We start from the raw sequence: 15697 nt of genomic DNA on the forward strand, positions 1-15697 counted from the left end.
GAGGAGAGATTAGGAAAAGGGAGAGGAGAGCATGGAAGGGGAGGGAAGGGGAGAGAAAGGGAGGGGACAGGAGGGGAAGGATGGGGGAGGGGACAGGAGAAGAGAGAGGAGGAAAGAGGAGAGGAGAGGAGGGAAGGGGGTAGGGAGAAAAGAGGACAGGAAAGAAAAGGATGCCTGCTCATTTCCTAGTTTCATTTGCCTGGAGTACCTTTTTCTAACTTTTTACAAATATCGGAATGGTTCAACATCTGCAGACCAATACAGGTAATGCATCCCATCAAGATAGAAGTCACACCATCATCTTAACAATGTAAAAAAGGCCTCTGGCAAAATCGACATCCCTTCATCATGACAAAAGTTCTGAAGTGACTCAGAAAATTGAGAAAATATCTCTACATAATACAGGGCACACATAACAACCCTGTAGTCAGCATCATTCTGAATTAGGGTCATGTGTAGCTGGCATAACAATCACTAGTTAGTAGTATCTTGCCATTGAAACTATGGGCCAGGTTTTTCTTCTTTGTTGTTCTCCTGTAACTCCATCACTGCTGAGACTTCTTACGGGGTAAATTAGCAATTATGCCACACCCCCAGCTCCACGCACAAAAATGCAGGCACACAGCTGCAACCTCCTTTTCCTTAAAGATGTATTTATTGTCATCTTATATGTACGAGCATCTTCCCTATGTGTATGTCTGGGCATCACGTGCGTGCATGCTACCTTCAGAGGCCAGGAGAGGGTGTCACGTTCCCTGAGACCACAGTTATAGACAGTTGTGAGCCACCATGCCATGCTAGGAAATGAACCCAGGTCCTGTGAAAGAGCAGCCAGTGCCTCTAACCACTAGCTGTCCCTCCACCCCAACCTTCCTTTCTTGAAGCAATGGTCGGCTACTTCCGCCCCTTCTCGCCATTCTCTGGACTTAGAAAGGCGAGCTGACTGGAGGGCAATCTGAAATTATGTGCTTTCAAAGACTTGTAAACTATGCTCTCTCTGCTTCTTCCATTTTTTTCCTTTGCCATCTACCATCTCATACCCCACTTCTATTAGATAGTACACTGGTTATGAATATGTCCGTGTAGCCCAGAACTCCACCTTATCAGTCTGAATTCATTGCTAGTCTTCAATTTCCTAACTCTGAAATGGAAAGAAAACAGTAGATCTTGAACCAAAGTTGCTTTCATTTTTCTAAATTTTCGCCACTAAAGACTCAGTTCTCCCTTGGAAATATGTATTTTTAATTGAAAAAGATATATCTGTTTTTACTTTATGTATGTGAATAGTTTTGCTTATAGATAACATACTATGTACATGTTATGCCCACAGAAGCCAGAAGAGGAGGGTGTTAGATCCTGGAATTGGACTTATAAACAGATGTGAGCTGATGGGTAAGTACCAGGAACTGAACCTGGGGCCTCTGGAAGAGTAACAAGTGCTCTTAAGCACTGATTCCTATCTCCAGCTTCTGCCTTGGAAACACTTCCATCGTTTTTTGTTTGTTTTTTTTTTTCTATTTACTAGCATTTTTTAAAAAGATTTATTTATTTATTTTGTATATGAGTACACTGTGGCTGTCTTCAGACACACCAGAAGTGGGCATTGGATCCCATTACAGATGGTTGTAAGCCACCATGTGGTTGCTGGGATTTGAACTCAGGACCTCTGGAAGAGCAATCGGTGCTCTTAACCACTGAGCCATCTCTCCAGCCCTATTTATTAGCATTTTAATGCTGTGAAGTATGAGATTCCTCATCATATTTATCAAGGTGATTATAACTCAAGCAACCCATCCTAAATATGTATCTTCTTTCCTTTGAGCTCCTGAAGTGTTTGAGAAATTTGTTTAAACAATGGACCTCAGTAGTCTTTTCTCGTTTACATCAAGGTCCTGCTAGAAGTAAATAGTAGATTATTGATAACCCTATCACTTGAGAAGCTGCGGCAGAAGGATTGCAAGTTCTAGGCCACCTCAGCTGCAGAGCAAACCCCTGTCTTAGAGACAGTAAAAGTACATCGAGGTTGGAGACAGAGTCTGGCAGGCATAGAGAAAAGGATGCTGTGCCTGAGGGTGGGGTGGGGGGCTGCTGGTGGCAGGGAGGAGGGGGGTGGGAAATAAGAATCTGGCAGAAGTAGAAGAGGTGATGGACTCCAGCAGACCCAGAGAAAGAAGAAACCTGGAGGCTAGGAAAAGACACCCCCAGCATCACACCAGGGACTGCCTCCAGAACCCGTCCTATTCTATTGGTGAGTCTTGGCAGTGAGCTTTTCAGTTTGGTTTTCTTCTTATTTCTATCTCTTTGTTGAATTGTAAATGCTTCCTTGTTTGGTTCAGCTGTTTGTATTCTCGAAGAATTAATTCAGTTTATGTGTGTGCTCTGGTTACTTTGAACGTACTTATAACCGTTCTTTTGGGTTTGTTGCTGGGAATTTTGTTCATGCTGTTCTTTTAGGGGCCCGCTACTGTTGGGTTGGTCAGTTTGTAAAAAAATTGTTTTTTTCATGCTTGTGTTTTTGTGTTGGAATTTGTGCATCTGGAATTTGGTCATACATTGAATTTGGCTTTCATTTAGATCACCTATCTTCTTTCAGTAGAAGCATTTGCAGTGTTCAGGAGGGACTAGGTTGCAGAATTCTGGTGTTGTTTTTTTCTATTCGAGTGGTGGTTCAGTGGACCAGGCTCTGTCCTCAGAACTCCCTGTCTGTCTGTGGATTAGTAACTTTTCCGTCGATGTGATTAAAACACTATGGCCACAATAACTTATAAATGAAAGAGTTTGTTTAGGCTTACCATTCAAGAAGACTTCAGGGTCCATAATGTCAAAGACACCATGGCGGCAGGCAGTGGACAGAGGGACTAGAGCTGGAAGCTCAGAACTCACATCTTCCCCCTTGATCCTGAATCAGAGGCAGCCAAGTGGGAATGCTGGGAGGCTTTGAAACATCACATCCCACCCTAGGCGATATTCTTCCTCCAGCAAGGCCACACTTCCTAAAGTCCCCCCAAAAGTGCCACTATCTGAGGATCAGATATTCAAATCCCAGAACCCATGGAGGACATTCTCAGTCAAAACACTACGGCCCGCAGCCACAGGCAAGCGCAGGTCCATTATGAAGGTACAGTAACAGTCAACTACAAACCGATTGCCTCCTAAGTGCCAATCATTTTATGGCCCCCGATAACTGTGTGTCTTAATAGATTAGTTACTATGGATATGAATGGACAGAAAAAGAAAAGAAACGAAAAAGCAGAATAAGGGGGGAGGATGGGACTCTAAGAACGAAAACAGAGCAGAGCGATGAGGGAATTTTTACTAATGGTATACTGAAGGGGGTGGATATGAAATCATATATGATATCAGATAATGTAAAGAAGGTTGAAACATAGAGACCTTTAAAGCCATGGCTCTCTGGGTGGGGGGAGTGTTGGAGGGGAATGAATGAGGAAGAATGCTGTGTCTAGGCAAGGACAGGGCAGAGCCAAACTAACCTGCTAAACTGTCATTGGGAGTTAAATATGGAGGAGGAACCGATGTAGAGGGGAGGGGGAAAGTGGATAGAGCTATATGTATGATGTGGCCTGACAGCTGGGCTTCAGTCTGGAGTCTCTCAGCATGTATTCCCAGTTCACAGAAGCCTGTCTCACTCCTTGTGGCTCTTCTGTGATGGCTTCTCCCCTGTGTCTTCCTTTGGCCGATTGGATTATAGACTCTGGTCCAGTCCATTAGAGCTGCTTCACCAGTGGAGTCCAAGAATCTGCTCTCACCTCTGTTATCCCCTCAGGATTTTGTTTTCCAGTGCCAGCCTTACACACCTGTGTGGTCCTTTCTAATTTCCAGTATACTGGTTGGAGTCTGTGTTGTACTTTCTAGTTTTGGCTTGAAGTCTACTTTTGCAGATGTGAGTAGAGGTGTTCTGACTCGATACTGGTATATCGTTCTCTACCCTTTACCCCCGGGTCTGTATGCTGATAGTGAATTCTTGCAGGCAACACACAGTTGGACCTTGATCCTAGTCCACTCGCTCAGCCTGTGTCATCCGACTGGTGAGTTAAGACTTTATATTTGACAGTGTTCTCCTGTATTGCAGTCTTCCCATTTGCATCCTATAGCAGTGAGGTTCCTGTCGGTCTCCAGCGTCACATCTTTGTAGAGGCTCTTCTGAGAAGGATCCAGCAAGACCCACTCTCCCCAAGTGAAGTTTATGTGAACATCATCATATGTCACTGCATCCTCTCCCCTGGAGCTCGGTTCTTGCCCAATCTTCCCATCCCAAAGCCTTGCCGAAGTCTGCCCCAGCCATGTTCTTTTCCTTCATCTCACCTGAGTCTCAAGAAATGGAAACCACCATTAGTTTTCATCTTAGTTTACAATCAGATAACACAACAGCTGGGTGCAGAAAGTGTCATCCTAAACTCATCAACAATTCTATGTTGAAAATCTTCTTATGGCGGTGGGGGAATTCGCCACCAGATCTAGCAGTCCCAGTCTACATTTTGCTTTCTTTTCTCAGTAGTATCCAAGTTTGGTTCCCAGCATCCACATCAAATGGCTCAGATCTACCCATGGTTCCCGATCCAAGAAATTTGATTTTTTTTTTTCCTTTCTTTGGCACCAGGTATTCAAACAGTGTAAAGACATGTATGTGACTCCATATTGTGAAAAAGGTTTTCTCATGGATAAGATTTTTTAATTAAAATTAATTTGATTTGGTTGTAAAAAAAAAAAAGACTGTTTATATTTAAGTTATGGTTGAGAGGCGTTTGCTGAATCTTATAAATGTGTTGAGTGTTTGTATTTTTTCTAGTTAATTCAAATACTTTGATCTTTTATTCCTTCCTATTCCCTGTAGGAGTTTACTGTTTTACTGTGTTGAACTATGGAATTTGATTATTTCATGGTTCATATGTTCTTCTTGTAAAATTTATTCTTTGTGGAACCCTCCTGTTTGTGACTCTCTCTCCTCATCTCTGTGTAGGATCCCTTTACATATCTTCTGCAGTGGAGGCTTAATGGAAATTAATTGATTTATTTTGTGACTGTCATGGGAAATCTCCACTACTCCATTGATTTAAAGAATAACTTTGATAGATATAGTAACTTTTCTTCATAATTATCGACTTTCAGGGCTTAAAAATTGTTCTATGCTTTCACAGCTTTTAGGATCTCTTCTGGAAGGTCTCATGTGATTCTGATGAATTTTGCCTTTGTATGTGTTAATAAGGCCTTTTTCAGTTACTTCTATCAATATTGTTTCTCTGCTTGTACTCTTGGTATTTTAACTATAAAGTGACATGAAGCTCTAAATGTCTCATGTAGGGGGCTGGAGAAATGGCTCAGTGGTTAAGAGCACTGACTGCTCTTCCAGAGGTCCTGAGTTCAATTCCCAGCAAACACATGGTGGCTCACAACCATCTGTAATGGGATCCGATGCCATCTTCTGGTGTGTCTGAAGACAGCAACAGTGTACTCATAAAATAGTAAATAAATTTTAAAATATGTCTCATGTACTTGGATGTCCAGGTCCCTTCCTACCTAGATTTGGGGAATTTTCTACTATAATTACATTGAACAGATTTTCTTGCCTTTAGTATTTATATCACTCCTGCTTCTACCTCATAGGTTTCTAGGTTTGTTTCCATAATTTCTTGAAAATTATTGCTGTAATTATTTTTCTTTTTATTGCTGTCTGAGCCTAATAGCTATTTGATCTTGTCTTCAACCTTTGTTATTCTCTCTTTATCTTAATATAGTATAGTGTGGTTTCTACTATCCCTTAAAAAGTTTTTATTTGTTGAATTTTTATTTCTAAATTCTTAATTTTGTATTGATTCTTTGTGAATTTCAAATAATGAACCCTAATCCTCTCCCCTCCCCTTGCACCCACCTTCCATCCTTGCAATTTCCCTCCACCCCAACAAAGGAAAGAAGATCTTACTGTGGAACTTACATGTGCCAAAGTGCATAGCACAGTATGCCCTTGTGTCCACACTCCCCACGTTGGTCATGTGGCCCAAAACAGAGTTCCCCATGCTAATGAGGTACTTAGAGGCTCTGAGGGTTTAGCCAATAAGTTTCCCTTCCTGGACATTTCTTCTTCATTTAATCTCTGCTCCACCCTGAGAAGTTGGTACTGTCAGATAGCCATCCATTTTCCATGATGAACAGTCAATAAACAGTATGAATAAATATGGACTGCCTCTTTCATCGAGGACCACTGTAGAGAGCATGAAGAAGGCCTTTGCCTACAGAGCCACAGCTTCAAGTCTCCACTCTGCACTTCCAGACAACTGCTGCTACCTTCACCAATGAGCTAAGCTGGAGTTCTCATTCCCCTCGCCCTGGGCTGAGTCAGGCCTTGTCGTGGGCCTGTGGACCCTTAACACTTCATTCCTGATTTCTCTGTGTGATTCTCCTGCAGTGACTGGAGGCCCAGAAGTCAGGGAACCCCAACCTCAGCCCCCACATCAGACCATATTTTCCAACCCCCTGAGTGGTGTCTCAGTGCTTCCCTGAAGCCCAGCACCCCACAACAGTGATAGCTTAGGATAAGTGCAGTAAAGCTCCCTGCATTTTGCCTCTCCAATGGCCGTGCCCAACAGCAGGGCAGAACGTGTCCCACATGAGGCCTGTTTTCTGCTATAGTATCAATACTAGAACCTCACTAAGACTCATTTCAGATATCCTGTTGTTGCCCCATGTCATGGAGATTCTGTAGCTTTGGATCTACAGTACTGGCCAATTCGTGCACTCCAGCAGGTCATTGATAGGGTAGATATTGGGGTGGGTCAATTCAAAGCCCTGGATCTGGTCCTAAGAAGTATCTGAGCTGGTCAGTCTGCCTTCTCTCCTACACCCACACCATTGGGCTGACCTCTCCTACCCAGCCTTAGCTGGCCCATTCAATGCCACCAGGAAGGGCTAGAGCTCTCATACCTGTGGGGCAGACTCACTAACAACCCCCACATCCAGAACCAGCTCTACTGTGCTGTCCATGAGAGATGCAGGACCTGCTCTTCCTATGCTGTTGCTGGTGAGAGGCATGGTTAGCTCCCCTGCCCTCATGACCCCAGGGTCAGGTCTCCCTCCTGCCACAGATGACAAGGGGCAAGGAGGAAGAAGGGTGTCTCTCCCTCATCCTTCCCACTGCACAGGAGATGAGTGGCAGACCCAGCTTTCCCATGCTTATACCCTCAGTGCCAGCTTACCCACAATTCCTTCAACCAGGGTCAGCTCTACTGTGTTTCCTGGGCAATTTTCCAACATGCTGTCCAGAGTACTGCAGCTGGCTAGGGGTGAGGTCAGCTCTCCCATAATACTCAGGTAAGGGTGGGCCAGTTCTGCATAGCCCCCATTAACATATCCCTGGGTGGCAGCCCAGCCCAGAGACATCTGCCTGGCCTTTGGTGACAGCAGAACTCTGCCGATGAGGGCCACAGACCCAGACGTTGCCCCCCTGTGGCAGCACAGGCCAGGACCCCGCCATGACCCCAGTTGGCATCACTGGCTACTCACATCAGGTTTTTCTTTACTCCCCTCAAGTCTCTAGTTCTGCCTCTCTTCATTGCACCCACATCCTTCCGTTTCTCTTGCTCTTCCATTTCTCTACCCCTGACTTGCTCCTCTTAGTGGTGCCTGGGGTCTCTGAAAGTCTGGGGTCGTCTCAGGAGTACCATGCCCTGTCTGTGCATTATAGCACTTGGCAGCGGTCATCCCTGGCATGGTCTGCCCTCTCCGGGCCTGCACAGCACAGAACTGGTGGTCATCTCAGGCTAGCCCCTATCTAGACTGGTGGTCATCTTGGGCTCACTCCTCTCCTAGACAACCCCCTGTGGCCCCATGCTAGGGTCATCTGATTAAGACTCACTCCTCACCTGGGCCCAGAAGTCCCAGGTGGGGGTTCTTCTAGTCTCTGGCTCACTCCCTGCCTTGGGAGCCCTTCCAGGCTTATCTGGAGCTGGACTGGGGGTTGTCTCGGGCTATCTCCCTGTCCGGGGCCCCTGGCACCTGACTGGTGGTCATCTCAGGCTCCCTCTCAGGAAGTGTTAGGCTACTAATCATTCAGATGTTCACACATCATAACACTAAGCTTTGACATAGCCTCTCTCCTCTCTGCCACCTGCTGATGTACGCGTGGCACAGCAGCCTGCACTGCCTCTGGGGACAGATATTTCTTAGATAAACTTAGAAGGTGCCCCCCAGGACCCCAATTTTCTTACTGAATCGCTCAGGTATATTGTTGGTTTTCTCATCTAGCTCTTAAACAAAAACATTGTGTGTGTGTGTGTGTGTGTGTGTGTGTGTGTGTGTGTGTGTGTGTGTGTGTGTGTGTGGATGAGAGAGAGAGAGAGAGAGAGAGAGAGAGAGAGAGAGAGAGAGAGAGAGAGAGATGGGAAGTACATGAAGCAAGCATATTTACTCACTGAAGCATCTTGCCACCCCTCACCTAACACTTTTTTTAAAGAGTTTATTGTTTCTTTTTATGTATGTGTGTATTTTGTTTGCCCAATGCACAAGGCTCTTGCAGAGCTGATGGAAACCAGTAGAGGTCATTAGATTTCCTGGAACTGGAATTAGATGTTTGCAGGCTGTCATACAGGTGCTAGAAATTGAATGTTTGCAGGCTGTCATACAGGTGCTAGAAATTGAACGTGGGTCCTCTGGGAGAGTAGCCATTGCTCTTAACTGCTTTTGATTCCCAGCACCTTCATGGCTGTTCAAAACCTTCTATTACTCCGGTCATAGGGGATTTGAAACCCTTTTCTGACCTTCTCTGGCACCAGTCATACTTGTGGTATACATATACACATGGAGGTAAAACACTCCTAAATCTAAAAGTCACTCTTATAAGCCTAAAAAAATCATTCTTTAATAAAACAAATAAACGTAACAAAAGGATAAAGAGACAATAATATGGGGTGATGGTAGAAATAATGAGAAAACTTTAGACAAACTCTCTACTGAAGAGAAAGAAGGTGGAAATTCTTTGTCCCCATGCCCACCCTGGGCTTGTCCTTAAGCACTTCCCTGGGGGTGGGGAGCAGCAGTTTTCTCTCTGATGTCTAAATGGACTACACCACTAAGGGACATTTGCAGATAAAGCCCCGCCCTCCTCCAGGACCAGTCTGCTGTGCTGGTTTCCAGGCTGAATTCAAGCCAGTGTTTTTCCCTGCGCAGACCTGCCAGCACAGAGCACACAGGAGCTCCTCTCCACTGCCCCCACCAACTGGGACTAAGGATCACATTACCCAAAGCCCTTCCTGGATGCCCCTCCCACCAGCCGAAGTGGGTTTGGCACAAGAAATCCCAGAACAGGTCTTCCCACCAGGTCTCTCTGGCCCTCTGAGAATACAGAAAGTAGCAAGACCACAGCCATGTGTGCCAGAGGGTCAAGAGTAATCCTGTGTCACCCGGCCATGAAGTTCTCTGCCTTAGTCAGCTACTAGTACACGCAACTATCAGTAGATAGTAGATATCAGTCAGTCAGTCAGTCAGTCAGTCAGTCTCTCTCTCTCTCTCTCTCTCTCTCTCTCTCTCTCTCTCTGTGTGTGTGTGTGTGTGTGTGTGTGTGTGTGTGTGTGTGTGTGTGTGTGTAAATCAGAGTACTAGCTGCGCCCAGTCTCTCAGAGTGGTCATTCATTTAGCTGGGAGTCAGGAACCTATTGGTCTTCTGCTCTCCCTGAATGAAAGGCATGAATGTAAGACTTCTCCTAGGGATCCCATTCTACAGCAGTGGCAGGCAAGGAAGGAGGTTCGGGGCCTCCCTCCCCAGTGTTCTTGCTGTACATGGTTGATGCCCCTTCTTACCCTAGAGCTCTGCAGCGCTGCCAGCTGGTGCCCCATGGAGCTTGCGGAGATCTGCCCAGTCACCTTTATTTCCCTAATCAAAAGTTCAATATTTCTGGACTTCTCTCCTCTCTGCCTACTGTCTTTCCATGCCATCTACACACACCCCACCTCCCTGGCCCCAGTTGTGATGAACCTGAGATTTTATTTCAGATTTCTGGAGGCATAGAAAAATTCTGGGTATCTTGAATCCACCATCTTCCCTCCACCCCCAAAGCATTTCTTTAAAGAAGGAAGTCTATTGTCATGCTAATACACTTTCTAGAGGGTCACTTGCTAGTTTTAATGTTTACTTATTGTGTAGTTAATATTTCAGATTTCATTTTCCCACACTGACTCCAAGGGGTCAGCCAGCCCCCAGTAAGATAAGGGTCTAGCAAAGATACAAAGTCATTATTTCTCAAAGGAGTTAAGTATATTTTATGTGGAACATACACAAGTAATGAAGTGGATGTTCTAGTTTGAGAATTGAAAATGTTACTGAACTGAGAATAGGACCCCCGTTGAAGGAATCAGAGAAAGAACTGGAAGAGCTTGAAGGGGCTTGAGACCCCATATGTACAACAATGCCAAGCAACCAGAGCTTCCAGGGACTAAGCCACTACCCAAGGACTATACATGGACTGACCCTGGACTCTGACCTCATAGGTAGCAATGAATATCCTAGTAAGAGCACCAGTGGAAGGGGAAGCCCTGGGTCCTGCTAAGACTGAACCCCCAGTGAATTAGACTGTTGGGGAGGCGGCAATGGGGGAGGGTGGGGGAGGGAACACCCATAAAGGAAGGGGAGGGGGAAGGATGTTTGCCGAAACCGGAAAGGGAATAACACTCAAAATGTATATAAGAAATATTCAAGTTAATAAAAAAAAAAAGAAAAGAAAATGTTGGCTTTTATTTTCATAGGATTAATAACAAATATTTAATAACTGTGTAGATATAAAATGTTTTAACTCATTAGCTGCAGTTGTCTTTGCTGTATCTCCCTGAGGTCATGATGTGGAATCAGAATTCAGCTCAGAACATTTTCCACTAAGATTTGACTGGCTTCTAGGATGAGAGACAGAGAGAGAAAGAGAGAGAGAGAGAGAGAGAGAGGGAGAGAGAGAGAGAGAGAGAGAGAGAGAGAATGTGTGTCTCTGGAGGATTGTCAATGATAGCTACATTTTCTTTTGACCAGAGAAACTTCTCTTTGTCATTTTTGTTTATTGCAGTTAATGTTTTTGGTTATTGAAAATAGAATATTTTGGTTTTTATCCAGACTTTCATTTTATTGCAAAGTCGTTGTTTTGTCTTGGCATACGTTATAAGACCTGTTTCTGCTGAAATTTAATGTCATGTCTAAATTGATATCTTTGGATGAAATTAGCTACCCAGATTACAACTGAAAACATAGATCCAAAGAAGGAAACTATTTACATTATCCATTTGGAAAATGGAAAAGTATTTTCTGTAAGTAGAAATACTGATTTGGTCAAAATAAAATATTAACCTTTTTTTTATGGTTTATGATGGGAAACCCAGAACATTGTCTCTAACACATGATATTTTTGCATGGTTGTATATGTACATACATGTTCCTTTGTCTGCACATGTGAGTGCAGGTAGATGTGTGTGTGTGTGTGTGTCTGTGTGTATGTGTTTGTGTGTGTGTATGTGTCTGTGTGTATGTGTATGTGTTAGTGTGTGTTTGTGTGTGTGTGTGTGTGTGTGTGTGTGTATGTCTGTGTGTGTGTGTTTGTGTGTGTGTGTTTGTGTGTGTGTGTTTGTATGTGTGTGTGTGTGTGTGTGTGTGTGTGTGTGTGTGTGTGTGTGTGTCTGTGTGTGTGTGTATGTGGTGTGTGTGTGTGTGTGTGTGTGTTTGTGTGTGTTTGTGTGTGTGTGTGTGTGTGTGTGTGTGTGTGTGTGTGGTGTGTGTGTGTATATGTGTGTGTGTTTGTGTGTATGTGTGTGTATGTGTGTGTGTATGTGTATGTGTGTGAGTGTGTATGTGTTGTGTATGTGTGTATGAGTGTGTATGTATATGTGTATGTGGTATGTGTGTGTGTGTCTGTGTGTATGTTTGTGTGTGTTTGTGTGTGTGTATGTATATGGTGTGTGTATGTATATATCCGTGTGTGTGTGTATGTGGTGTGTGTGTGTATCTGTCTGTCTGTGTGTGTGTGTTTGTGTGTGTGTTTGTGTGTGTGTGTGTGTGTGTGTGTGTGTGTGTGTGTGTGTGGATTGGGTCTCTCACTGAGCCTGGAGCTAGTTTGTAGGCTAGACTGGCTAGAAGCAAGTCCTAGGGATTCTCCTGTCTCTGCCTCCTCAGTGCTGGAACTTCAGGTGCACACTGCAGAACTCTGCTTTTTATATGGGATACTGAACTCCAAACCCAGGTCCTTCTGGCTTGTGTAGTGAGCGCCTGCAACTAATCCATCCCCATGGTCACCGATGCTCTTTGTGTCTGGAATATGAAACTTAAAGAAGACATTTAAAATACAGTAGGAAGTCAAGGTGTAAGATCGACAAAATACCTTATAAGATAGAAAAATCTAAATAAAGTAAAACTTAACTCAGCCTTCTACAAGGTAAAATGTAGGAAAAAAAACATCAACCACTCCTTCTCCCCCTCCCCCATCCCCCTCCCCCTCCTCTTTCTCCTCCTCCTTTGAAGACAGGGTCTCACTATGTAGTCCTGACTCAACTGGAACTTACTGTGTAGACAAGGATGGCCTTTAACTCACAGAGGCCTGGCAACTTCTGCCTCTCAAGTGCTGGGACTAAAGGCCTGGACCAACACATTCTTCCTTTTGGAAAGTTTTCATGAAGAACTTTATTGAGGAACAATTTGATAAACTGGGAAAACACATCCCCAATAAAAATCTTAGTGCTGCCTATAAGTTCAGGCAAAAGCTATATCGAGTTATTGAAGAATTGTTTTAAGAAAGAAGGTTCAAATATTTCCTTGTAGTATATGAAGCTAAATTTTTACCTAGTCAATGGGTAAAGTTTTATAGAATTTGGGGGCTGGAGAGACACTCAGAGGTAAGATACTTGATGCTCTTGCAGGAGGACCTGGGTTTGACTCCCAGTATCCATACCCTGCCTGTGGCTCACAACCACCACTCACTCCAGCTACACAAGGGATCTGACTTGTAGGCACCTCTTCTGGCTTGTAGGCATCTGCACACACATGGTATACATATGTACATTCTGGCCCACATATATTCACGTACATTTTTTAATAAATTAAAAAAGATTTCTAACCAGGGATGGTGGCAAACACCTTTAATCCCAGTACTCCCTTATGGGGGAGGGGAAAGAAGGTCAATTCTAGTCCCTGAGTATTGCCTGCACAGTATCTCTCAAACCTTGACATATTTCATTATGCACATTTAAAATATTTTTCTGTGATTTTGTATTGCCCATGAGTTGTTTCAAAGCAGATGGTTTCCAAGTTTACTAGTTTCCAACTGTTCCTCGTGTTGGAGAATATAGAACACACCCTTATAGAGAATGTGAGCTCTTGTGAGGCCGAGTTGTCGATGATGTCCAATAGAAGCAGTGGATTGATGCTGTCAACCTGTGACTTCCACCGTTTCCACGAGGATCACCTTCATCCCCGCCCCTCACAGTCCAGAAGAAAGAACTTCAGAAAGCTTTTATGACACCACTGTGCCCAGATTCCATTAGTCAGAACTCTGTCTCATGGCTTCACCTAATGGTGAGACAATCTACTGTTTTGCCTACAAAGAAGAAAATGTGTTTGGAGGAACAGTCAGAAATCTCTTTCTGTTCTCTAGAAGAACTTGTATAAGATAAGAAATGCTAGCATCATGGGTATACAGTAGAAATTGTAATATTTGGGGGACCACCAATTTCTTTGGGGGAAAATTTTTGTAACTGCTGATTCAATGTAATGAATTTGGGTTTCCTCGGGTCTCTCTCTCTCTCTCTCTCTCTCTCTCTCTCTCTCTCTCTCTCTCTCTCTCATCCCCTTTCTCTATGTTTTGAGTAAAAGCTTGTGGTTTTAGAACTACATGACAAGACCCCTCCCCTCATCTCTTCGGTTTACAATGCTCTAGTCTCTCAGTGTTCGCATCTCTTTCTAGCCAGTGCTTTCCTACATTTCCCTTACCGCCTCCCTGCTTACAATGTTTCCATTTGCGATGCTCACATCTCTGGGTGCTCTCTCCTACTAGCCCCCGCTCTCTTAGATCTGCAGTTAGGCTCAGCACCATCTCCTCAGTAGGTTTAACCTTTCCCCAGAAACAGCCTTAGTCTGCCCGTGATAGCCACTCTGTTTCCAACCTTAACACTTTTCCCTAGGCATATAAAGAGTCCTGGCCTTTCTTGTACTGTGTGGCTTGGTGGGGCTGGTACTAGACACGTTTCTTGCAGAAAGTGCTGCAGGTCTTAGGGACAGTCACTGTTGGTTGGGGCGCTGTCAGCACAGGAAGCTCTGTCACTTCTTGACTCACTTTTTGAAATCACTTTTCAGGTATTCGTTATTTTAAGTAAGCTTTAAAATATATTAGCATTCGTTATTGATAACACTTCTATTTCAAGTTTCGTGTGCTCTTTCTTCATTTTTAATAAGTTAATGTATGCTTCAATATGAAGTTGTTGATTTTGTTACTCGTTCCCTTAGTCTTGATTCTTTTTTTCTATTGCTGGAAAGCCCAGGACTTCTGGGAGGCAGGCACTCTAGCACTGGAAAAATTTGATAACGTAGAAAAGTTTCTATAAGCCTGTGCCCAGTGACAGCCCATTGATGGTTTTCCTTATTTATTTTTTTGTTTCAAAATTTAGAACGCTATTTTTTACAATGTTTAAATAGTAGAGAAAATTCAAAAGAATGAAGCACAAAAAAGGACAATAACAAACACCCATATAATCTCCTAAATGAGCATTTTTTTTGTCATATTAGCCATTTATCTTAGATGGAACATTAAAGTCAGTTTGTATTTCTCCCATGGTCCTGTTCACCCCGAGATAATGCCATCATAAATTTTGTGTATTGCTAAGTATCATGTGCAGGGTTGCTGAGGTCTCAGGGTACATGTGTGTCTGCACAGGTGTCTACACGTAAGCCAAGAAACAATGTGTGCAACATCACTATCCTTCCCTTGACGTCCATGTCTGAATGTCTGCTTTTGCCCAAACGTTTGTCTGTGAAATTTATCTCACAGCCCAGGATTATAGTTCATCCCCTTCCCACTGTTCTGGGATATCTTGTCTCTTTTCATCGAGTCTGCTCTTAAAATTACCCATCCAGCCTCTGGTGGGCTTTTGTGTTTTCCAAATGGCGAGCCACCTCAAACCACTGTAAACCCTCTGCTACACGCTCCATTAACATGTATGTGGACGTGAGTTGCATGGGTGCCGTTGGCTGAATTGCTGGATTATGGACTAGCCATGTGTCCAGCTTACTAACGGGGCCACTTTCCCAGAGCTTCTCCCAAATTCTATTCCCAACAGCAGTGAAAGTGACCTCCGACTCCTTGTCCCTCGTCAACAGCTCATATTTTGTCTTTCTCATTTTCCCCTTAATATATTGGATGCTGTATTCATGACACTTTATTTGTGGCTTAATTTATACCACATTTATAATGAGTAAAGTTTATACATGATTACTGGTCATTTAACCATTTCCTCTGTTTTTAAAGTGTCCAATGTTATCTTCATTTTCAGCACATTAAAACTACTTATTTTTATTTTAATTATAAATTTTAATTTATTCTTTGAGAAACCATCACCAAAACATGAAAGAAAGAAAGAAAGAAAGGAAAAGAAAGAAAGAAGAGAGAAAGAAAGAAAGAAAGAAAGAAAGAATGAGGAAGAAATCTAAACTTAATTTTTTTATTTTATT

The 15697-nt window shown here is 43.5% G+C and overlaps 1 protein-coding gene and 1 non-coding gene across 2 annotated transcripts in view; one reads left to right on the forward strand and one right to left on the reverse strand.

Moving 5' to 3' along the window:
- Positions 1-236: 236 nt before the first annotated feature.
- C1H1orf185 (chromosome 1 C1orf185 homolog) overlaps positions 237-15697 on the forward strand; it is a 39826-nt gene continuing 24365 nt past the window's right edge. The window contains exons 1-2 of the mRNA XM_032891013.1: positions 237-264; positions 4091-4288. Coding sequence (XP_032746904.1) covers positions 237-264; positions 4091-4288 — 226 coding nt within the window. The remainder of the gene's footprint in view (positions 265-4090; positions 4289-15697) is intronic.
- Positions 8042-8168, reverse strand: LOC116890538. The gene has a single exon (XR_004386719.1). It is a non-coding gene; the product is annotated as a small nucleolar RNA SNORA17 (small nucleolar RNA).

The sequence above is a fragment of the Rattus rattus genome, chromosome 1, assembly GCF_011064425.1.
Source record: "Rattus rattus isolate New Zealand chromosome 1, Rrattus_CSIRO_v1, whole genome shotgun sequence".
Classification (NCBI taxonomy): Eukaryota; Metazoa; Chordata; class Mammalia; order Rodentia; family Muridae; genus Rattus; species Rattus rattus.